The sequence below is a fragment of the Desmodus rotundus genome, chromosome X, assembly GCF_022682495.2.
Source record: "Desmodus rotundus isolate HL8 chromosome X, HLdesRot8A.1, whole genome shotgun sequence".
NCBI classification, from domain to species: Eukaryota; Metazoa; Chordata; class Mammalia; order Chiroptera; family Phyllostomidae; genus Desmodus; species Desmodus rotundus.
Genome location: NC_071400.1, coordinates 29180187 through 29203691, shown reverse-complemented (window position 1 = coordinate 29203691; position 23505 = coordinate 29180187). Strand labels below are relative to the sequence as shown.

The 23505-nt window shown below is 41.9% G+C and overlaps 1 protein-coding gene across 1 annotated transcript in view; it reads right to left on the bottom strand.

Moving 5' to 3' along the window:
- Positions 1-3587: 3587 nt before the first annotated feature.
- LOC112310542 (spidroin-1-like) overlaps positions 3588-23505 on the bottom strand; it is a 137503-nt gene continuing 117585 nt past the window's right edge. The window contains 4 exon segments of the mRNA XM_053917333.2: positions 3588-4105; positions 5777-5917; positions 6751-7429; positions 7431-8294. Coding sequence (XP_053773308.1) covers positions 5808-5917; positions 6751-7429; positions 7431-8168 — 1527 coding nt within the window. The 5' untranslated portion in view covers positions 8169-8294 and the 3' untranslated portion in view covers positions 3588-4105; positions 5777-5807.

Below are 23505 nucleotides of genomic sequence, written 5' to 3'. Positions count from 1 at the left end.
GATTAAAAGTCTTGGGGGTGGTGCTTGAACTCTGTAGGAGGAGAGGCGGACACTTCCTCTCCTTCCCATGGCTGCAGGGGCTAAACTCTCTGGGGAGCTCAGTTTGCTTTCCCGTAATGCGGCAGCAGAGTCCAGGACCTGCCTGTCTGACTCCCGGACAGAAGGCCGCTTGGGAGACACAGTTGCAAAAAAACCACGTCTGCCTGGCTTGCTGACACTTTTGCGCAACCTAACCAAGCCAGAGGGGATAAAAAAAATCAGTCCTGCTTGTCACTCCAGTCTTTCTGTGCGTGGCTGGTGACAGCAGGGCAGGGCAAAACTCTTAGCTCCAGTTGAGCTCCCAATGGGCCAAATGTCTCACTCCCCACACCCCCATCTAACTGAGCAGGGCAGGGCTAAATTTCCATCCCAGAGCTATACCCCTTTGCCTTGGGGCAAACCAAGTGATTCAGCATGTGGGGGGAGTGGCACCGCACAGGCATTCAATGTGGATGAGAGTGGTCATCTTCCTCAAGCCTCATCGCCCCAACTCTGACTGGCTCTCTGCCCAAAGTCCTTCCAGAGAACAGAAGGTGCTTCAGTCACAGCTGGGTGTACCAAGCAGACCCCTTCTCCAGACAGAAACAGCTGCATGGCCCCTTAAGCAGTCACAGATCAGGACGAACTTCCCAAGCTAGCATTGTAACAATGGGCTCCCTCCTTCGAGTCTCTCAAGTGGGTCAAATCCCCATTGCTTCCCACTGCCCAGTGCTACACTGGCTCCCCTTCCAGTGTCTTGTTGCTCTGGATTGGGGTGCCCTGCATGGGGCTGAGACCCCATGCTCCCAAGGGGAGGGAGCTCCACTGCCCCAGTGTGTCCCACCTGTGCATGGCCCACCTGTGCATGGCCCACCTGTGTGAGAGGGCTCACCCTGTCACCATGTCTTCCCATCTTCCTCCATGCTCCTGTTTACAAATTTCCACATCAGCTACACTTCAACTGTTTTTTCAAGATGAATACTCTGCAGTTTAACTGCAAGTCCTGTCAGGGTCTGGGAGCAAGGGGATGGAACTTCCAGCTACTCTGCAGTCATGTTGGAATCCCCGTTAGGTTATTCCCGTTCTGAGAACTCTCCATTAATTTTTCCCACAGGTAACAACTGTTTTTAAATGAAGAAGTTTGTTTTTAAATTAACAGGTTATTTGTTTTTAATGCCCAGAGGCAGTCTTGTAAGTATTCAGCTTCTTTGTAGTATCTCTGATATTTGCTATATGAAAACCAAATACAACAGAACCTGTTCTTTAGTCTGTCTCAGTCTGTCTGTCCCATGGGGAGGGAAATCAAATAGGATATTGACAAGTCAAACCTGAAGGTTGTCAGAGAAGCAAAAGGATCTCCACAGGTGGTGTGGGGCATAAAGGGCCTCTATAGAGGTATGTCTAACCAAGCTGATAGCCTCTGGGTGAGTATTTGTATGGGGGGAGAGTGGTATTGAAGAGAAATTTTGTATCTAAATACCTGGAGAGCAAGCAGAGCCCAGTGGGAGGGGAATGCAGTTAGGGGTGAATAGAGGTGGCTAGATTATTGGTGGTTGTACTCAGCCTAGACCAGAGATACAAGTCTTATAGCAAGATGGGCTACTAGAACAAATTAGTTTCAGAAGCAGGAGACCCCAGTGTATTAAGGTAACAGAATGTAACTGGATGTGAAGAAGGGAAAGGGGGAATAGACCAGGCCCTGTCCCGTCCCATCCCTCAAGCCTGGGAGCACAGACCCCAGCTGTGTATGAGGCCCTCCCAAGGACAGCCCCAACAGGAGCACGTGGGCCCTGGCAGTAGGCGTGGGGACTGTTCAGGGGTGCCAGGGAGCATGGGCTAGTAAGGGCCCACCCTGCGTTCTGTGGTCTGGGCTCCTCCTGGCCCTGTAGGGATGAGCATGGTTGGAAGAGAACAAAGTGGGGCCTGTAAAGCATGGAGCTCAGGACACAGGTCCCTTTTGCCTGGGTCTAAAAGCAAAACTATAATCATCAACTTATACAATGTAAACACTGACAAATCAGAATCAGTTTGAATGTGCTTAAATAATACAACTTGGCCGGCTTTCACTTCAAATAATGGCAAAAAGAAGCCCTTTGCCTTCTCTCTCACCATGTGATTCCAGTCATAAGTAATACTATATGAAGTACATTTTAAAATGTCAGCATTGGTCATCAAAAAGGAGTGTGGGAGTGTTTAGTTCACTTTAATAAAAATTAAGTACCTACTAAGAAAAACTTGTTGCCTAGGGGTGTGGGAAGGAAAGATAAATAAAACCCTTTAAATTCCCAACTGTTCATTCATTCCAGGGGTTGGTGTTATAGGAAATATAAATAAATAAATAAATCATATATAAATTAGATTTTATATATATTATAGATTATTGTATATAATATACATAGGATACGAGATGTGCTAACACAGAATACTGTATGAGAGAAGGCATCGATGCTATGAAGGAGGTATCTAGGAAGCTGTAACTAAATGTAGAAAGGAGGCCGTCTAGCCTGAAACCCCTTTCTCCTTCTGTCATCCTTCACTCAGATCACCTCTGACTTTATCTTATTTTTTCTTGAGCAGATTTCAGAGATTAAGTTCATTCTCCCCCTTTACTCTTTTTATTTTCCTAATTACTTATTATGGCTAATTTCAGATCTACACAACATTATAAAGGATACTATAAACATCAATTTACCCACTGCCCAGCATAAGAAATGGAACATTACAAATACAGTTGAAGGCCACAGTGGAGCCCTCCCCAATAAAATCTCCTGCCTTCTTTTCCCAAAATGTAACCACCATCCTAAATGTGTTCATCTATCCAAGCATGCGCTTCTGTATGGTACCTTTGTAAACACTTTTTACATGCATGACTTACTCTATTTGTATCCACAATCAATATATATGGTGGTCATTTTGCATGTTTTTTAGACTTCATATACATGGTACTATGTTTGCATCCTTCTGGAACCAGGGTTTTCTCCTTATGCATTTTTTTGCTTCCATCACCCATTCTTAGCCCCTGTACCTGTTAGCCCCTGTGAATTTTAGTCTCCTCCCCAGTCCAGGCCTTGCCATCCTGTTTCGTTTTCCTGCAACAGTCCCAAGCCAGTGAGTTAAGGCTGGTCCTACTACAGGTGAATCTGAGCTGCTTCTTCCTCTGTGTCTTTGAACTAGTGCTTCTAAAACCTGAGCTGCATCAGAAGCCCCTGGAGGGTTGGTTAAAACACGGGTTGCTGGGCCTACCCTCAGAGTTTCTAATTGAGTAGGTCTTGGGTGGAGCCTAAGCATTCCTGGGTGGTGATACTGATGATGCTGTTTTGGGGACCAAACTTTGAGAACCATGGCTCCAAATCAATATCTGGGCCCAGGACCAGTAGCACCATCTGGCATCCAGGCAAGCTGGGCCATATAAGAGGTTTCCTTCAAAGCTGTGGTCTAGAGACTCTGTCTAGCAGATATATGATGCAAGTCACATGAGTAAGTCTAAGTTTTCTAGTATCTACATCAAAAAAGAAACATGCAAAATTAATTTTAATAGTATATTTTAACTCAATATATTATCATCTAAACAGGTAATCAGTATACAATTAATTAGTGAGACAGGTAACATTTTTTTATAGTTACATTACATCTCAAATCAGACTGCATTTCAGCTCACCAGTAGACAGAACAGCTCTAAAGGCTTGGCATCCATTTCTCACTTTACAAATATTGTGTTAAAATTGACATTTTAATTTATTTTGGACTGCCATAAAATAATTTAAAGCAGGCTTACAAAATGGTGTAAAGTGACACCTTTCAAAACAAAGAGGTAAGAGAGATTTGAGTCGGGATTATTTATCTAAATAAAGTCTTCCTGCATTTCATTTTATTAATGAAAACAAACTTATTTTTAACTAAAACAAATATTGTCAAATACATCTATAAAAATAAGTAACATATCATTGGATAGCACCTTTTGAGTAATAAACTTTGGAATGTTATCAGTGCTTAATAAAATGCCCATGGACTTCTTAAATTGAAAAACCTAAAAAGAATGCACAATGGAGTCTTCCTTCTTTCTCCATCTTCTTTGTATTCTTCCAAACTGCAGGATGAAATGAGAGAAAATGAACAATTACACAGCACTAACCAACTCCAATGACGTTATAAATCTAAGAAAATAGCCTTATGTGTATGTGCTGCATTTGTGTGCTTATGTCAACAAGCAGAGAACAAAACATTTCCCTCTTGTAGCCTGCAGTGGAGAACATAGGTCTTGTCCAAAAGGTCCATTGAGACATTTGGTCCACACTAAAAGGTCCTTGATTTTGGGTCCTATCCAAAATGTCCAGGCTTAGAAAACATGCTGGGTTCAAATACCCCATAATGTTTATTTATACTTCTGATTTACAGGATTAATACATTAAGAAATGCCATCATGTTTTATTGGTCCAATAATTATATTGTGGCTGTACTGCCAGTAATAACCTTTCTTGCCTCAGTAGCCTAGCTGGTAATGGCTCATGGGGTTAAGAAGGTGAATCAGGGTTTGAATCTTACAGAAGAGTGGAATTTAAATATCAAGAACTTTTTGGTGTGGACCAAATGTCTCCATGGATGTTTTGGACAGGACCAAATGTCCGGGCATCGTAACCTGCACCCTTGGATATAGGGTGCTCCCGTAACCCATGGCTCCAGTCATGTGATCATACCAACTTTGTCTCCCTCTTGCCTAACACCATAAATGCTTTTCCTTCTCCTTGGAGGCCATTCTTGGATTTAAATTAGTTTCTCCACCTTAAAAGCCTGTGCTCATTCCACAAATGATGCTCCCTTACCCTCCCAGGCCCTGGATTTTCGTATCCCCCATATGAGAGGTTGTTGTTATAAAATATACAATTGTGAAAGTACAAAAATAGAGAAGAAATGTTGATCATTTTTAAATGGACTCAAAGATAAGATTAACATTGAGATTTAATTACCAATTCAGTGATATATAATAATCATACTCTGATTTCTTTTCTTTTGACTGTCACATAAAATACAAAAATCTACAACCAAATCAATGTTTAAGGATTAATCATTAAATGTGGTCCTACATGAAATTCTTAACTTTTTGCTATTTTAAGTAGCCCTTGTCTCCTAGTTGGTACAGGAGACTGCATTTCTGTGGCCAAATGATGAAGGCCCGGCCAGTGCACAGCCCGGCTACTTCAGCTGCTGCATCTAGTAACTTCTGTAAATGAAATACTGGGCTTAGACACTCAGGCATTCGCCATTTGTCAATGGTCTTTACAGGGAGAGGACAGAAGATCTCGTAAGACTGATTAAGTCATGAAGTATATTTCAGTACATAATGTGTTTTATATTACTAGGTATATGAGTATTCTATTAACATTCTAAGTACATAAAATTGAATTTTTAAAACTAATTTCAAACGAACTTTTTTCTTAATTTACTGGGAGCATTAACAAAAATAAAGCTGTCGGCCTGGCTGGTGTGGCTCAGTGGACTGAGTGTCTGCCTGTGAACCAAAGGGTCCCCAGTTTGATTCCCAGTCAGGGCACATGCCTGGATTGCAGGCCAGGTCCCCAGTAGGGGGAGCACGAGAGGCAACCACACAGTGATGTTTCTCTCCCTCTCCTTTTCCCTCCTTTCCCCTCTCTAAAAATAAATAAATAAAATCTTTAAAATAAATAAATCAATAAAATAAAGGAGTCAGTAACAGATACATGCCAGGAATGGTTGGGTGGTATTTAAAGCTACACACAGATACCTGGATTTTTCGGGCCTGCTCTCTGGTGGATTCACATCCTTTTCGGGTCCTTCTTGTTCTCGTTTAACTCTTCTTTTTCTTCCTTAGTTTCAGAATCTTGGGCCTCTTCCTCAGTTTTTTCACACTGATATTTAGTTGTCTCTTTAGTAAAGAATAAGACAGACTTTAGGACCAGACATTCACAGAAAAAAAGTCCCAGTTCATAATGAATGGGGACATCCAGTGCTCCAGCAACCAGGGAAGCAGAAACATCCAAGTAATTAGGAAAAGAAAAGCTGGGCACCTTCCTACTGGTTGATACAATACTCCCGTGGCCCTCACATTTCTGCGACTTGATCGTTTTTACAGGGACATTATTTTTCCAGTAAAGCTGTACTGCTGATGACTTCTGGCCCTCCAGAGAAGAAGGGATCAGAATCATCAGGGTCTAGGGCATTCTGTACATTTTGATCAAAACTTTCTTGTGAAAATATTTTTTGCTTCAGCGACAAATTGTATGGTGAAGCTCATCAGTTCCTTAACCCCTTGAATGTTTCATTTTTACAAAGTCCTCCTGTATCAGTTCTAGTGTTTGGGGATCAACTTTCTAAGAGTCTTGACACTTTTAGAAGCCATGAACCAAACGTGAAGTATGGTTCAAACATTTGCTTGTTCTTTTCCTTCAGGTTCCCTTTCCATGTCCTCCCCCACTCCCTCCTGAGTACCTGCCCTCTGGAACATTCGGACTTTCATCTATGGGCCATGAACTGCACTGATGAGCTCAGATCTCTTAGCAGAGGGCGGGAGAGGGCAAAGTTTTTTTTCTCCAAGCGGGGAGGGTGGTTATTGAGTTGGGCTTCTCCTGGGGCCCACTGGGCCTGCAGTGTGTTGAGGGTCCCCGCCCACTGGAGTGAGTGTAACTGGCCACAGGCCAGCTGTGCCCGCCCTCCTTGGGGCCTCCCGAGCCCTGGGGCCCGCTCCACCCCCATCCTCACCCTCTGGGCCTCCAGCCTTCTGCGCAGGCTCCTCCACGTCCGCTTCGGGCTGGTCCTCAGGCGCCGGGGCTGCGGCCCCCTCTCCGGGACCCTCGAGCGCCAAGGCCGCGGCCCCCTCTCCAGGGCCTTCCAATGCCATAGGTGCGGCCCCCTCTCCCAAGCCCCAGGGCACCATGGCTGCGGCCCCCTCTCCGGGGCCCTCCAGCACCATGGCTGCGGCTCCCTCTCCCAAGCCCCAGGGCACCATGGCTGCGGCCCCCTCTCCGGGGCCCTCCAGCATCATGGCTGCAGCTCCCTCTCCCAAGCCCCAGGGCACCATGGCTGCGGCCCCCTCTCCGGGGCCCTCCAGCATCATGGCTGCGGCCCCCTCTCCGGGGCCCCCCAGCACCATGGCTGCGGCCCCCTCTCCCAAGCCCCAGGGCATCATGGCTGCGGCTCCCTCTCCCAAGCCCCAGGGCACCATGGCTGCGGCCCCCTCTCCGGGGCCCCCCAGCACCATGGCTGCGGCCCCTTCTCCCAAGCCCCAGGGCATCATGGCTGCGGCCCCCTCTCCCCAGCCCCAGGGCACCATGGCTACGTCCCCCTCTCCGGAGCCCCAGGGCCCCATGGCTGCGGCCCCCCTCTCCCGAGCCCCAGGGCACCATGGCTGCGGCCCCCTCTCTGGCCCCCTCTCCCAAGCCCCAGGGCATCATGGCTGCGGCCCCCTCTCTGGCCCCCTCTCCCAAGCCCCAGGGCACCATGGCTGCGGCCCCCTCTCCGGGGCCCTCCAGCACCATGGCTGCGGCCCCCTCTCCCAAGCCCCAGGGCACCATGGCTGCGGGCCCCTCTCCGGGGTCCTCCAGCCCCATGGCTGCGGCCCCCTCTCCAGGGCCCTCCAGCCCCATGGCTGCGGCCCCCTCTCCGGAGCTCTGCGGGATAATGGATATAACTCCCTCCCCAGAGAACATGCGGATGCGGCCCAAGCGGATGGGCATCTGAGACCTGGACTGAGCTCTTCTTAAGCGGCGGCGCGGAGGCACAAAGATATGGTTACTGTAGTACAAATGGTGCAGCATTGTGCGTACCAGGTCCAGGAACACGAAGCGGAAGTCAGCCACTGGGAGCTCAGCGGCATCCACCGCCGGGTTTGGGAGCTGCTGCCCCTCGTCTGCCGACCCCATGTTGGAGTCCTCCCCGCTAATACCTCCTTCGGGGACTCCCACTTCCATGGCCTCCTCACTCAAACTGCCTGCGGCCCCTGGGACTCCCACCATCCCGCCCTCGGCCTCGGCCTCGGCCTCGGCCTCCTCGTTCCCGCGGGGCTCAGAGTCGCAGATAACTGCGTCCTCAGCTCCCACCTCCCAGACCCAGGCTCCCACGTCATCCACGGGGTTCTCCTGGCCCCCCGGGGCAGGGTTTCCCTCACCAGTGTCAGACATGGCGCCAGGCAGTACCTCAGCTGGGCAGCGATCAGGCGGTGGCGTCAACGGCCAAGATGGTGGACACCGAGAGGACGTCCTGGGCAGTGGGGCCCGACGTGTGGTGGACCGGCGGCAGAAGAGCGGCTGTTGAGGGGAGAACAGTTTCTGTTGGCGCCTAAAGTGGCCTCACAACCGCAAAAGCAAGGGGCAGACGGCAGGAACCACCCACCAAGGCTTCACCAGACAATGGCGGGGAGCAGCGGTAGGGGTTCCAGAAGAGTCTACGAAGGGCCGTGTCCTCGCATCACAAACGTCAAGCTCATTGGCTGAGAAGCAAAGATTGACATGCCGTGTGTCCAATGAATGGCCAAGGCCCTTAGATTGTAGGGTGGCTCGTAAGGGCCTCACTTCTCTCTGAGGTCTTAGGGTCCTGAGCTATGTTTAGGTCCACACAAGTCCTGTCCTTTTAATTTTGTGACTGTCTGAAAAGCTATAGTTGTCAGACATGGAGGCACCCTCGGCCATGTGAACTGAGAGGAATACCCCAATTTCCACTGTTGTTATGGCTCATCTGAGTAGAATCAGGGTCATAAAAATGTTGTGGGGCTCATACTTCAGTAGCAGTAAAAACCTCCTAATATTGGAGAACAAGGAATTTGGACCAGTTAATGAGATTAAACCTACTTGGAAAACAATGGACAGAAATTAAGTGGATCCACCAGGAACTAAGTGTTGAAGTGGTAACCGACAGAAATTGGAAGGTATTTAATAAACCTGATATTCAATTCAAGCCTCCAAAGAATGAATTAAAAAAGACATATGTCCTGTAGTGGACCAGATCATCTTCTAAGAGCTAAGCATGACAGACATTAAAAGACCAGGCTTCCTAGGATGTTTCTGAGGCAACAGTCCAAGACTGTTGATTTTAAGACCCACTTAATCAAGACCTCAAGTGTGAATAATTCGGAAAAGTATACAGAAATTAAGTCTATTTTATATTCATTCTGTAGGAAGTTTCATAACACTGAATGTTTTTTGAAAACCAAATATATATATAATTATGTAAAATATTTAGGTAAATGTAATATTGGATATTACATTATAATACCAATAATTCCTATCAAGGTGAGGAGGATTTTTTTCCGTTCATAAATCCAACCAAATTTCAATATTTTTATTTTTCTTCTGGTTCCACCTCAAGAATGGAGCATGATATTATCATAAATTATTGGTTTAAATATGGAAGGCAATGTAGAAAATCTGTAATCAAAATCCTCACTATAAAGACACCAAAACTGAGGCAGAATCCCATTCTGAGGTCTACAGTTGGTTTTAACATTTGTCCCCTGATGTGATCTTGGGAAAGTTACATATCATTTCTAGGCCTCAGTTTTATCATCTTTAAAGATAATGATCATTATAGCTGTGAGAATCAAATAAGATAATGGGGTGAATGCCCTATTCATACTGTGAAATTCTATATACATATTACACATTATTATATCAATAATAATTTTTCTATTCTTGAACTACTAGAGAGAAGTTATAGTGAAGTCATCAGGTGTTCAGAGAGAATCATCTAATTTGATTTTGGAGGAATCAGTTCTTCCAAGCTATATGGAGTTACATACTTACTCCCAGAGATAGATAGGTGGAATGAGATAGTACTATATTTAACATATTAACCATTTCTTGAAAATATATCCCTAGTTTGATTTTTGCCTTCTAAGTTGGTTAATTTCTAAGTACATAGTTTTTTATTTTTATGTTGCAAAATCTAATATTTTTTTCATGGTTTTAACATCATTCTAGGTTTGCAAATCTTTTTTTATTCAGAGAAAAACTATATTTTATTCTTTTTTTGAGGTTTCTGAATGTTTACATTTAACTCCTTAACCCATTTGGAATTAATACTAACACATGTGTAAGATTTTCATTTTTGTAAATATATTTATTGATTATGCTATTACAGTTGTCCCATTTCCCCCCCTTCACTCCACTCCATCCTGCCCACCCCCTCCCTCCCACATTCCTCCCCCTATGGTTCATGTCCATGGGTCATAATTTTGAGTTCTTTGGCTTCTACATTTCCTACACTATTCTTACCCTCCCCCTGTCTGTTTTCGACCTATCATTTATGCTACTTATTCTCTGTACCTTTCCCCCCTCTCTCCCACTCCCATTCCCCAGTTGATAACCCTCCATGTGATCTCCATTTCTGTAGTTCTGTTCCTATTCTAGTTTGTTTTTGTTTTAGGTATGGTTGTTAATAACTGTGAGTTTGCTGTCATTTTTACTGTTCATGTTTTTTATCTTCTTTTTCTTAGATAAGTCCCTTTAACATTTCATATAATAAGGGCTTGGTGATGATGAACTCCTTTAACTTGACCTTATCTGAGAAGCACTTTATCTTCCCTTCCATTCTAAATGATATGTTTGCTGGATACAGTAATCTTGGATGTATGCCCTTGCCTTTCATGACTTTGAATACTTCTTGCCAGCTCCTTCTTGCCTGTAAGGACTCTTTTGAGAAATCAGCTGTCAGTCTTATGGAAACTCCTTTGTAGGTAACTGTGTCCTTTTCCCTTGCTGCTTCTAAGATTCTCTCCTTCTGTGTAATCCTGGGTAATATAATTATGATGTGCCTTGGTGTCCAGCTCCTTGGGTCCAGCTTCTTTGAGACTCTCTGAGCTTCCTGGACTTCCTGGAAGTCTATTTCCTTTGCCAGACTGGGGAAGTTCTCCTTCATTATTTGTTCAAATAAGTTTTCAATTTTTTGTTCTTCCTCTTCTCCTTCTGGCACCCCTATAATTCGGATGTTGGAACGTTTCAAGATGTCCTGGAGGTTCCTAAGCCTCTCCTCATTTTTCTGAATTCTTGTTTCTTCATTCTTTTCTGGTTGGATGTTTCTTTCTTCCTTCTGGTCCACACCGTTGATTTGAGTCCCAGTTTCCTTCGCATCACTATTGGTTCCCTGTACATTTTCCTTTGTTTCTCTTAGCATAGGCTTCATGTTTTCATCTAGTTTTCGACCAAATTCAACCAATTCTGTGAGCATCTTAATAACCAGTGTTTTGAACTGTGCATCCGATAGGTTGGCTATCTCTTCGTTGCTTAGTTGTATTTTTTTCTGGAGCTTTGAAGTATTTTGTCATTTGGGCCATTTTTTTTTTTTTTTTGTCTTGGTGCATCTGTTACTTAAAGGGGCGGAGCCTTAGGTGTTCACGGGGTGGAGTAAAGCTGGTTGCTGTGCTGTGACACTGTACATGGGGGAGGGGCCGAGAGGGAGCAATGGCACCCGCTCCACTCTCCACCGGATTTCAGCCACTCCCTCGGCTACCCACAATCAAATTGGGCCCCTCTGGTGCTGGTTCCCGAGTGGGTAGGGTTGTGCACACTCTAGGCCCCTGTGAGTCTCTCCAACAACCTCTTCTGTGATGTGCCTCAGTTTTCTCATGTGCCAAATTAGGGTATAACCTCTCTCCTGCGTACCCCGAGGAGTTAATTTACAGTGTGGCCACAGTTGGGCAGTTACTCTGGCCTTCAGCAACAACCCTCTGACTTGGGTGTGGAGTGCTCACATGGTAATAGGGTCCATGAACTTCAACATTCTCCAGCTGGCTACCGGGTCAGACTTTCTACCCTGCTTTCCCTTTTGTCAAGGACAGAAAGAGGGAGATGCTCTCTAATTGGGGGTAGGGCATAAACCATTTATTGTTTTTGTTGTATTTTTCTCAATTTATGTTTGCCTCTTAGATTTGGTAATATTTCGAAGTGTATTGGTTTTGCTTTTTTGTGTCAACTTTCCCAACATTTTCCTTTTCTCTGTCTTCCATACTCTTTAGTTTTATAAAATTGTTTGCATTTGGTGATACGATTCTTCTAATTTTTGGTTTGAATTTTTACCATGTGTACCTTTATCTATCTGGAGTTATAATGGCATATGATGTGAAGTTCCGATCTTTTTTTCGAAACAGCTAACTTCTGACATCGTTTGTTCAGTTAATCCCTTCCTCCTCCCTTGATGTGTGTCTGTGCACTCTATCACTTTCTGGGAATGTTGTATAGGTTCGATTGAAAGTTGTGTCCAAGCCCACCTTTTTTTCAGATGGGGAAGGTGAGGTCCTGAGAAGTATAATGGTTTTCCTAAGATTATGTTAGTTAATGGAGATGCCATGAATAAAACCAAGATCTGACTTCTAATGTGAACTTGAGGTAGTTCTGCTTCTTGTCTACCCAACTTTCTTTGTGGAGATTGGCTAATGTCTCTTTACTTTCGTCATGTGGGAATATGACCTGTGTTATTTAATTTAATATTTTAAGAGCTACTAACCACCATATTTTTAATGTGAATCCCTTAAATTTTAAATTATTATTTGGGCCAAAGACAATATGTTTTCTACTCATGTGTGACCATGAATTGCTAATTTTTGACCTTTTAAAGTATTTTTTTTGGTATTGTAAAAGTAATTTTAGGAGTGACATGGAATTTTTAGCCTGAACTCTGTTCTACCTTTCTCAAACATGGATCCTCCAGCTATTATCAGAAGAGAAGCATTCCCTTACTCCTTTTATTTCTCTTTCTTCTGCTCCCAGTAATGTAGCAGAACAACTTGTATTAGTATTCCTGTAAGAGACCTGCTGAATTAGACTAAGTTAGTTTATGGAATTAATGCTATTTCTGATATTTCCCTGATTTTATTAGACTTGAATTATAATCTAGGATTAGACTAATACATGGCAGGCTACCCATCATTATGGTTCTTGGAGTAATGAAAATGCAAGGTCCCTCATTGACTTAGTGAGATAACGGAGATCCAAGTGTGCTAGATTTTAAGGGAAACCAGCGTAGTAATTGCATACTAGTGACACTTCTTTTCATTTAGCCTTGCTTTAACTTGGACACAACCCTGGCACAGATTTCAATACCTATCCTTTATCTGTAGCAGTTGCATAGAAATATTTTGAAACTTCTGACTTCCTGTTTGAATTACAGTTCATTAACAAATGTACTGTTAATATTCAGACAGTGGGCCATTGATGCACTATTTAATTAGGAAACTGATAGTTGAGGGAGGACTAAGAGATTTTATAATAGGGAGAGTAAAAAGACCAAGCATTTAAGGGATGGTATGACTTTTTGTATTGGAATATAAAGGTTCTTATAAAAGTGTTTCCTTTGGTTATGCCACAGTATCTTTCAGGAATGGTACAGAATTTGATGGTAAGATGGAGAAGAACACCTAATGTACTTTAACTCTTTTGCTTCCTCCCTAGTTCAAGCTTTAAGAAACTCTCACCTTGAGCCCTGGCTGGTGTGACTCAGTGGATTGAGTGCTGGCCTGTGAACCAAAGGGTCGCTGGTTTGATTCCTAGTCAGGGCACATATCTGGGTTGCAGCTTGGATCCCCAGTGGGGGGAGGGTGTTCGAGAGGCAACCATGCATTGATGTTTCTCTCCCTCTCTTTCTCCCTACCTTTCCCTCTCTAAAAATAAATAAATAAAACCTTAAAAAAAAAAAGGATCTCTCACCTCGATGGTAGCAATATCATAAGAACTGGTCTCCCTGCTTGCACCATTCCCATCTTTCAGTCTATTCTCAATACAACAGTCAGAGTGATTTGGTTAATTCCTAAACCAGATTCTGTCCAAAATCATCCTTCCAGTGACTCTCATATCATGTTAAGTAAGACCAAAGTAATCCCAATAGCCTTGTAGAGCTCTCCATGATCTGGACTGTCATTCCTTCTCCAACCTCATATCCTCCTTCTTTCCTCATTACTCTGTCCCAGTCCTATTGGCTGTGCCTCTTTGACACAAACCAGGCATTTTCTTCCACAGGACCTTTGCATTGGTTTCCCCTCTGCCTGGAATCTTCCTCTGAAGTTCCCTCACCTTCTTCTCTTATTTAATCAAAGGTCATCTTCTAACTGAGGCCTTCCCTGATTATTCTAAATTGAAGTCTTCCATGAACACTTCTACTTCCCTTTCACTGCTTTATTTTCTTACCAGATTATATCACTTTCTAACCTATTCTATATTTATTTGTTTACAGTTTAGAAAGATGTCTCTGGGCAGGGCAGGAGAGTCTTGGGTCCACAAGGTGAGATCTTCTTCATGAGATTAAGGAATATTTTCTTTGAGGTTTCTTAAATGCTTTTTCTACATGTATTGAGATAATAATTAGATTCTCCTTTCCTTTTAATGTGGGAATTACATTCTATGGGGTTTTTCATTTCTATTTTCAATGAACCAGTTTCTGGCTTTGTTGATCTTCTCTATTTTATGTTTAATTTTTATTTCATTCATTCTGGACTTTATTATTTCCTTTCTTTTACATTCTTTGAGTTTAATCTTATTCCCTTTTCCCAATAGTTGAGGTACCTACTTAGATTTGAATTGATTTTTCATCTTTTCTAAGATATGTATGTGAGGCTAAGATCACCTTCACGGGTATGCCACCTATGCAGTCACATAGGGCCCCATACTCAGAAGGACCCATGCTTTATTTAATGCTGTTACCATCTTGCAATTCTTAGTACAAAGATAAAATTTGTGTGTTTGTGAGCTTCCTTTTTATTTATTGATTGATAGATTTTAGAAAGAGGAAATCTATAGTTTATTAAATAGTTACTGAGCATTTACATGTGACAGGTATTAATAAATTAGTGATTAAGGGCATAGTAGGTCATGCAGCAAAGGACCCAAATATGAGCTATGCCATTTACTCCCTCTCTTTATGGTTCTAACTCATACCATGCCATAATTCCCACTCTGCTCTCACCCAGTTATTCTCTATAATTCTCTCTTAATTGGTACAGATTGATAAAGACTCATCTCAGAGAATGGAAATAATTCAATCCCTATGTTTCCTGGAGTTATATTGTTCATCCAAATCAATTTATCCAGGTAAACCTGTCTTCTGTTTCTATAGTACTTTATAATACCATCAAAGAAGTTTCTAAGTTTTAAGTAAATACTTGTTTTAAAAGTTCTAAAAAATAGACTTAATAAAACAAATTACGATATAATTATTTTTTTAAATTTTAACCCAAACCAAACTACATCTTTATCACCTGGTATTAGCACTTTTTTTGTGTGCTTTAAAATTAGTTAGTAGGTGAAGAGAGGAGTGAGTCACCACACCTTTGGTGTAGTGATGTTGCTAGGACTGTGTCAGCTTGAGGAACAAGAAAGCCTCCTCACTGATGCTGAAATGGAACTGTGATATGAAGTTAGGGAAATTCCTGCAGCTTTTATATACTGAAGCATATTATATATTTATGTCCAGATCTAGCTTTGTTTTAAACCTCTTTTGCTGCTCTCACTTTGGCTCTGCTGACTGAATGGGTGAGGGATTCAGCCTCCTGTGGTAGGGCTTCTCCTAAGGGAAAGAGATGGCACACTTCCATTTTTATATAAATAGGCTGATTTCCTGTTTCTTTAAGGCTCCATTTTGTGTACTGAAAGAAAAACAAGAGAAAGATACAGTTGATTAAGGCCATCCCTCCAGGGTATGGTACTGGGCCAAAGACATACTGTGTGTGATTATTTTGTTTGATATTTGGTGTGCTTATAAAAAATAACAGTAGCAAACATTTATTAGGCTTTAATTTTGCAACAGTGGTTAGCACCTTACATTTCATTTTATCTTTCCAATAGCTGTATGAATTAGGTGTTGTTATTATTTCCATTTTATAAAGATGAGGAAGCTGGGCCTCAGAGAGTTGAAGTGACTTGCCTAAGGCACATATTTAGTCAATTTTGGAGCTAGAATTCTAGGACAGGCAGTATAACGATAGATTCCATGCTCCTAACCAGGGATTGGGAAAAATTTTTCTGTAAAGGGACAGATAGTAAATGTTGTAGGCTTTATGGGCCATATGGCCTATGATGCAACTACTCAACACTGTTGTAGCGTAAGAGCAGCCATAAACAATACATAGATTAATGGGTATGGCTGTGTTCCAATAACATTTTATTTACAAAACAGGTGGAGGGCCTGTGGATGTTTGTTGAACTCTGCTCTTAACCACTATAAAATACTGTTACATTGTTAAGGATTAATGATTAATGACAAAACAAAGCATCTGTTTTCCTTGTTCTTCTGTGGAAGATATACAATGCTTTTGATGGGGAACTCAAGAGTTGAAAATTTTTCCTTTTAGGTAATAGTTAATAAGCTTAGTAATACATGTAAAAAGCTATTGTTTCAGGAACTGAAGGTATGACCCACCCTGACTCCAGGAGACCACAAGCAATTAGACCTTTGTCCTTCATGGGGACTGTGAGTAATCAAGATGGTATCTGAGCCATTGTGTTCTAGGGAGGGACACCTGTTCACCCAGGACACTGGCCAACAGATGAAAGGGTGCTAGGGAAATTGCCCCAGTGCAGCTTTTATCTGATTAACCTTTTTCCAAACCCCTTACCTACATTTTTTCCTCTTTATAAATAAAGCTGGCTTGAAATGAAGTAAGCCATTCTTTTAGGGTACATAAACCACAGTCTTCTCAGATTGCCAGCCATTTGAATAAAGTGCCCATAAAGATTCAATCCCTGTCTCTGCTTATTGGTTCTGGTGGTGACAGGCAGCATGAACGCCAGCATTTTTGGTTTGACTTTTAGTCTTACAGGATAAAGTCAAAAGGATAGTATTAGACAGTATTTGTATCCTTTTGCTTTTAAAAAGTATTTCTACACTTATATGTACATATACACATATTTAAATATATCTATATAGGGTGCACACAGGGGATATACATATTTGGGATATATATGTATATGTTTTTCTCTTTATATAGAAGGACATACATTAAAATTTTAATTGTTATCTCGGGTTGAGTTGGAGGTGTTTTGAATTTACTTCTCTAAAAGTAGTGAGTTTTTCAATTTTTCTATAATGTGTATTTATTATTAACTGGAATCAGGACAAATTAAAATTACAAAAGTACATTTATCAGGTTTTTTTTTTCCTGGGCAGGAGGCAGAGGAGAAGAGGAGAGAAGGCATAGCATTAGGTAGAAACTAGAGCTAGGAGAAACAGGCTGCTCAAGAACCTACCAAGGTTTAACAGATCTGACAGTATCAGTTTTTGATTTTATCTGTGAGAGTAAATCTAGACTTTTTAAATGTTTTTCCTTTTCTACATATCATGATATTAAGCTTTGTTACCTGCTACTAAAGAGACAATAGAAGAAGAAAACAAATTTTGCCTTCTGGTTCCAATGTGCTCACAAAATAGGCTTCTGCAAGGCAAGTGGCTTCCCTAGAGTCCAGGTCCTGGAGTGCCAGTGGCTTCTCCAGTGCCTGGCTTCTGTAGTGCATGGGATCTAGCAGCTCCCAGCTGCCAAAAGCTTCCCCTGGTAACACCTTCTTAGGTTTTGTAGTGGAGTGCCTCTGATGAGGTACTTCCCATGAACCTCCATGAGACTGAGTTTCTGACAAGTTCTGGAGAGCAGAATTCTAGCAACTTTTCCTGGTGTGGCACCACAGCAACTTCTCTGCCATCCAGTTAGCCATGGCTATGCACTTTCCATCTATGTCTGGATCTCAGCCCTGGTGGAGGGAGGTTGTTGGGGTGAAGAGGAGCTCTCCTTGGACATTTTATCTCCACCTTAGGGTTAGTGATTGCTCCTTTATATGCTACTTCTGTATTTAGATTTCTCTTTGCTTCTTTCTAGTCAATCCTCTTTTACTCCAATCTCCTATTGTAATTAATAACTTTATATTAAATTGTCCCTGTTAAAATTATTATGCCATTTATTACTCATGACTGGAACCAGACTGATGCACCAATGTACTGAACCTGAATCTAGGGACCAGTAGACAGACTTTTCTTAGGCGACCAAGAGGGAGCCAAGTAAAATGGGAAAGTGAATATTGACCCTTCTGACAGACATGGAAAGATTGAATCAGAAGCAGATATATTGGGTTGGCCAAAAAGTCTATATGGTATTTTTTTCCATAAAATAAAAGACACATTTTCCATTTTCACCAGTAACTTTATTGATTTGTATATTTTGAATATGTTGGCTATCTCCTGCTATTGGCTTCTAGTGGGGAGAGACCAGGGGTGCTGCTAAACATCTTCCAATGCATAAGGCAGCCACACAGCAAAAAATTATTTGGCCAAAATGTCAACAGTACCAAGAAACTTCGCAAACCACTTTTGACAACATTTTATCAGTCACAGCACCTTCTCCATACACTGCACAAATATTTTTTATGTTTCAGTTGCATTTTTGCCTTTCTTGACATAACAAAGCATAATATGCCAAAAATGTCACACATTTTCTTCCATCTTCAATATTAAAATGGCTGCAGAAAGATTCATCAATTTTGATAAATTTTTAATGCATGTTGATGTAACAGCTGTCACAATACAATCTAACAAAATTGTTTCTAATGAAGTTAAAGATAAGTAAGCACTACTAGAGCCATTGTGAGGAAAAAACTAAACGAACTTTTTGGCCAATCCAATATAATGTGAGAACCAAATGTCGTAGCTCTTATTTCTGAATTGGATAGAGCTGCTCTCAGTCTCTCATTACTACATTTCACATTGCCTAATTGATGTGGACTTTATACCTTTAAGTTTCATGCATATGAAACTTTTTTCTAGATGGCAATGTTATATAGTACCAAGTATAGGTTTCGAGCCAGCCAGGCAGATCTGTTTGAATCATGGCTTTACCACTGACTAGCTATATGACCTCAAACAGATAAATTAGTCATTTTGAGTAAGTTCAGTTTTCCCCTTTGTAAAATGGGGACAATAGTGAGTACATGTAACATTACTGAAGGATTAAGAACAATGAGCGTAAAGGCCATGGTGTGGTGCTTCATACATAATAAGTGCTAAATAAATGGTAGCTAGTAATTGTTGTTGTAAAAATTATTCACTGTGTACAGAAAGTTACCTTCCAAGTAGATGTAGAGGAAACAAAGAGGAAACAAAAGTTATGACCTCAAAGCTGGACCCATACATTTGTCAAGAGCAGATTGTAACAAATCTATGAAAGACTACTTTCTTTAGTCACCTTTCCTTTCAGGAAGACCCACATCTATAGCCTACAACTGGACAATGAAGAGTTAGGATGGAGTCCAGGAGCAGACGTTGGAAGCAGCGCTGGTTCTGTTAGGTCCTGACTGAGTTCAGCATGCTTATGTGTGAGTGAGGGGGGCTGACTTTCACTTAATGGGTGGTAGTAACTCAAAATTTGGTAACTATTATATGATGCCAATAGTTATGACTCCTGCTGCTCTCTGTGCCAGTAGGTTTTCTCTTGATTCAGATTCCCAAGACTCCTCAGGAATAAAGTGAGGGCTTATTTGATCTTCACTCTAGGATTTGGGTATGTATTAGGGTGGTGGTGAGTCTTTTCCTTGAGCTTCTGCTGTGATTGACTCCTCACAAATAAAGCAAAATATGCATATTGCTTGGCTCCCTTTTTATGCCTCTGTAAAACAGGATTGATTCAATTCTTTTTTGCTGGGACCACATCCTAGATGAGCTTATGGTATGTCATATCCACCTGTCTTTGTGTGTCTGACTGCTTCTGTACTTATCATCAACATTCATTTGTGGAAGGAAGAGCTGAAATGAAAGTAGCTTCTGCAGTTTCAGCTCTGATAATGACTTTGGCCAGGCGTGGCTAAGTAGGTTATGCTGGATTGGGCTGGTCTTCCATGGAAGTAGAGTAGGTGCTGTTCTTTGAATTAAGTTTTATTAAGTACTCCTGTTAACATTTATTGACTACTTTGTGCAACATTCTGCATGAAATGTAAACAAATGGTCTCATATTAAACCTCAGAAGATTACTAGAAATAGGTGCTACTATTATCCAGTTTTATAGATAACGAAACTAATGCAGTGTTAGGCAATTTGTCAAAGGTCATACAGCTAAAAAGTGGCATTTATTCATTCAATGAGAATTTTTGAGCACCTCTTATGTAGCCAGTAGTGTTCCAAGGGGTAGGGATAGAACAGGAAAAAAAAAGAGACAAATATCCTTACCCTCATGGACCTTACATTTCTAATGGTAAAAGACAAATAATTGGAATATTTGTTATATAGTGGTAAGTGCTAAGGAGAAATATAAAGCAGAAATGGGGTACAGGGAGTATGTGTGCAGGATTGCAATTTAGAGAGGGTAGTCAGAAAAGGCGTCCCTGGGAAGGTGACATTTGAGTAGAGCTCTGAAGGAGGTCAGAGAGTGAGCTATAAAAATATTTGTAGGAATGAACATTCTAAGCAAAGGAAATAGAAATTTCAAAGACCTTGATGCAGGAATATTTCTGAGGTCAATGTAACTGGAGGAGAGTAAGCATAACTGGGAGAGTAGGAGATGAGATCAGAGGGGTAAAAGGGGTCAAGATTGTTTAAGACCTGATAGCCATTGTAAGGATTTGGCTTTCACTGTGAGATTGGAGAGTTTGGGCAGCAGAATGATATGATATGACTTTTGTTTTAACATGATCTACCTTTCTGTTATATTGAGAATAAACTTGGTTAAGGTGTTCTAACAAGGAGGAATAACTCACTAAGTGATTTGTCCAAAGAGTAAATCTTTGAGTTCAATAAACACTGAATGCAGGCCTAGACCTAGTGTTTGGGGGTGTGAGGCTTTATACAACTTTGAGAGACATTTTAAGTGAAAGATTTAACAAATTGATATGAAAGTGAGTTTTTTTTTTAAATAAAGAAAAGAAAGGACTAGGAAAAAGGTCTGTTCAAGTAAGCAACTCAGAGGCATAAGCTTTATTACCTTCACAGGTAACTATGCCTCTGAGTGAATTAAAATATATCAGACTCTATGCTAGGACTTGGGAAAAGAGTGGATAAATCACAGTGATTAGATTTAATGCCTGGGCTATTAATAAAGCCTCCTATCTGGCTTTCCTTATCTCCTCGTTCATTCTGTTCAGCATACAAATAAATTTATTTCACCGGAATCACCACTTTATCACTATAGTACTCCCCTTTTAAAAGCCTCTAAATGGCTTCCCACTGTGGCTTTCAATTGCCTGAAGGAGTTCTTATATTCTATCAGGCATCAGAATCATCTTGGAGAGGTGGTGCTTGTTCAGGTTTCCTTGCTCTAGCCCTAAACCTACTGAATCAGAGTCACTAGAATTTTGGCCTGCAATTCATTTTAAACAGTTTTCTCCAGGTGATTCTGATGCAGATTCCTACACTGTAGTAGTAGCTAATGGACTAAGGCCAAAGCTCCTTAATATGGAATATCATCCATGATTTTGACCTAGCTGCATCTCTCCTATTCTCATCATAGACCCTCCATTCTAGCCATTGTCCCCCAAACATGCTTTATACATATTTGACTCTATAGAGCCTTTGATCACTTTGTTCCATCAGTCTTAAATGCCCTTTCTTTTCTCACTGCCTCTCCAAGTCTTAGCTGTTCATTAAGTCCTAGATTAAGTCTAATTTCTTTCTTGGTGCCTTCTCTGACCCAAGAGCCCACAGTCTTCAAGCTCCCAGAGTAATCCTCAGTAACCTTGTAATATTTATTGCATTGTTTTACTTCTCAGACAAGTCTATGTCAACCAAACCATGAACTCCTTCGGGGTAGGGTCCATTTCTTTACACTTTTGTATCTCACAAGGGTCTTACTCAGTACTGAGCAGGCAGAAAAACAAAAAGAGGATGCTGGAAAGACTGTTTATGCTCAAAATGGACCATGTTTCTTGTGCTTTATATTCTCGTTTAGTAGAGCAAATTCCCGAACAACTAGTTCTCAATGAACAACACAGATTTGGATCAAAAATACAGGTTTCAAAATAGATTGGAGATAAAAAGCTCATTAGTTCAGAGTCTCTTATAGGAAGGCATTCCTATATTCCTGGATACTGGCTACTGTTTTAGTAAATATTTTGGGAATCAATTTATTCAGTGCTATGATTTTTATATATGTATCCACAGTTGCATTTCATATTTTATTGCTTTTAAAGGAGTTTATCTGAATGCTGAAATAGTCCACTCTTAGGCTATTTGGAAAAGAAACAATATCACCAAAGTATTCCTAGAGATTTCATTGGAGTCTGCTAATGATTACGACTTCATACTTAGGGTTAAGATGATGGTTCCAGAGTCATTCTCTCTCATTAGAATGCTCAGGCACAAATGAGTATTATATCTACATTTTTAAAAGGAAGGCACACCTCAGGCACAGGTTAATAAGCCATGATGAGGCAATTAAATTGTACTCTTCCTGGAAGTGGGATTTATGGAGTCTTGGTTTTTCTATTTTCATAGAGAGGCAGCAAAGTTTAGTACAATGATTACATGTTTTCCAGAGTCTTAGGGTTCTACAGAGTTGCTCTGAGGGCCAAAGGACAATGATCTGATGGTTAGGGCTGATATTTTTGTAAGAGAGGGAAAAGTATTATTCAAATTTCATTTTCCTTCTGTCTCCATCACAAAAGGTAAAAGTAACCATGGTAATGTTAGTTAGGTAGGCAGCTAGGAGTTAACAAAAGAGAAGGGAGCAAAACTGGCTAAGCTTAATTAGGTTGGAAGCTACAGCTTCACACACTTCAGGGAATAGCCACATTGCCCTGTCAAGGAAATTAACACCCCTCTGTCCCTCCACGTAGGGAGGAAGGACCGGCTTTCCAATCTCCCTGGGGTACAACTGGTCTATTCTCCTGGATGATGTGGGTGAGGAATAAACAATAAAGGGGAAATTTCTGTGCTGGGTGCATGCACAGTAGAAGCCAACATGGTGCAGGGGAAGGTCCTACTTTGAGGCATGTGCAGTTGTAGTCAACATGGTGACTATGTCTTGGAAAAAGATAGGATAGGTTAGGGGGAGGGCCCAGCCAAAGCCCAGGAAGGATGGGAAAGGGATCGGTTAGTTCGAAAGAGCACCTGGTTTTTCACAAGCCCAGGGTAATATAATCAAAGCTTAACAAAGGCCCTCTCTAGGTAGCATGCTTCACCCATTTGTGCATTCTTTCTCTGTCAAAGCCATGTGGGGCTAGGATCTGTGTAGGTCCAACTGCAGCTCCTAGTGCTGGCCAAAAGCTGCCCCGGCCCAAGCACAGGCTCTAAGCGTGGGCTCTAAGCCCTGGCTCCAAGTGCAGGACCAAGAATGGGTCTGGATACAGCTCCACAGCACCAGCCAGAGCATAGACAGAACAGAGACTAAGCTAGCTGGATGGGGACAGAGACTAAACTGGACTAAGCTTCGGTACGATCTGAACTGATGGCACAGAATTTCTAGGCCCTGGCCCTTCTGGGTTTGATGGAGACAAAGCTGGACTTTTTTTCACAGCTGAATTACCTGGCCATGGATAAAACATAGACTCTGCGCACCTGGGGTAAGTCCTT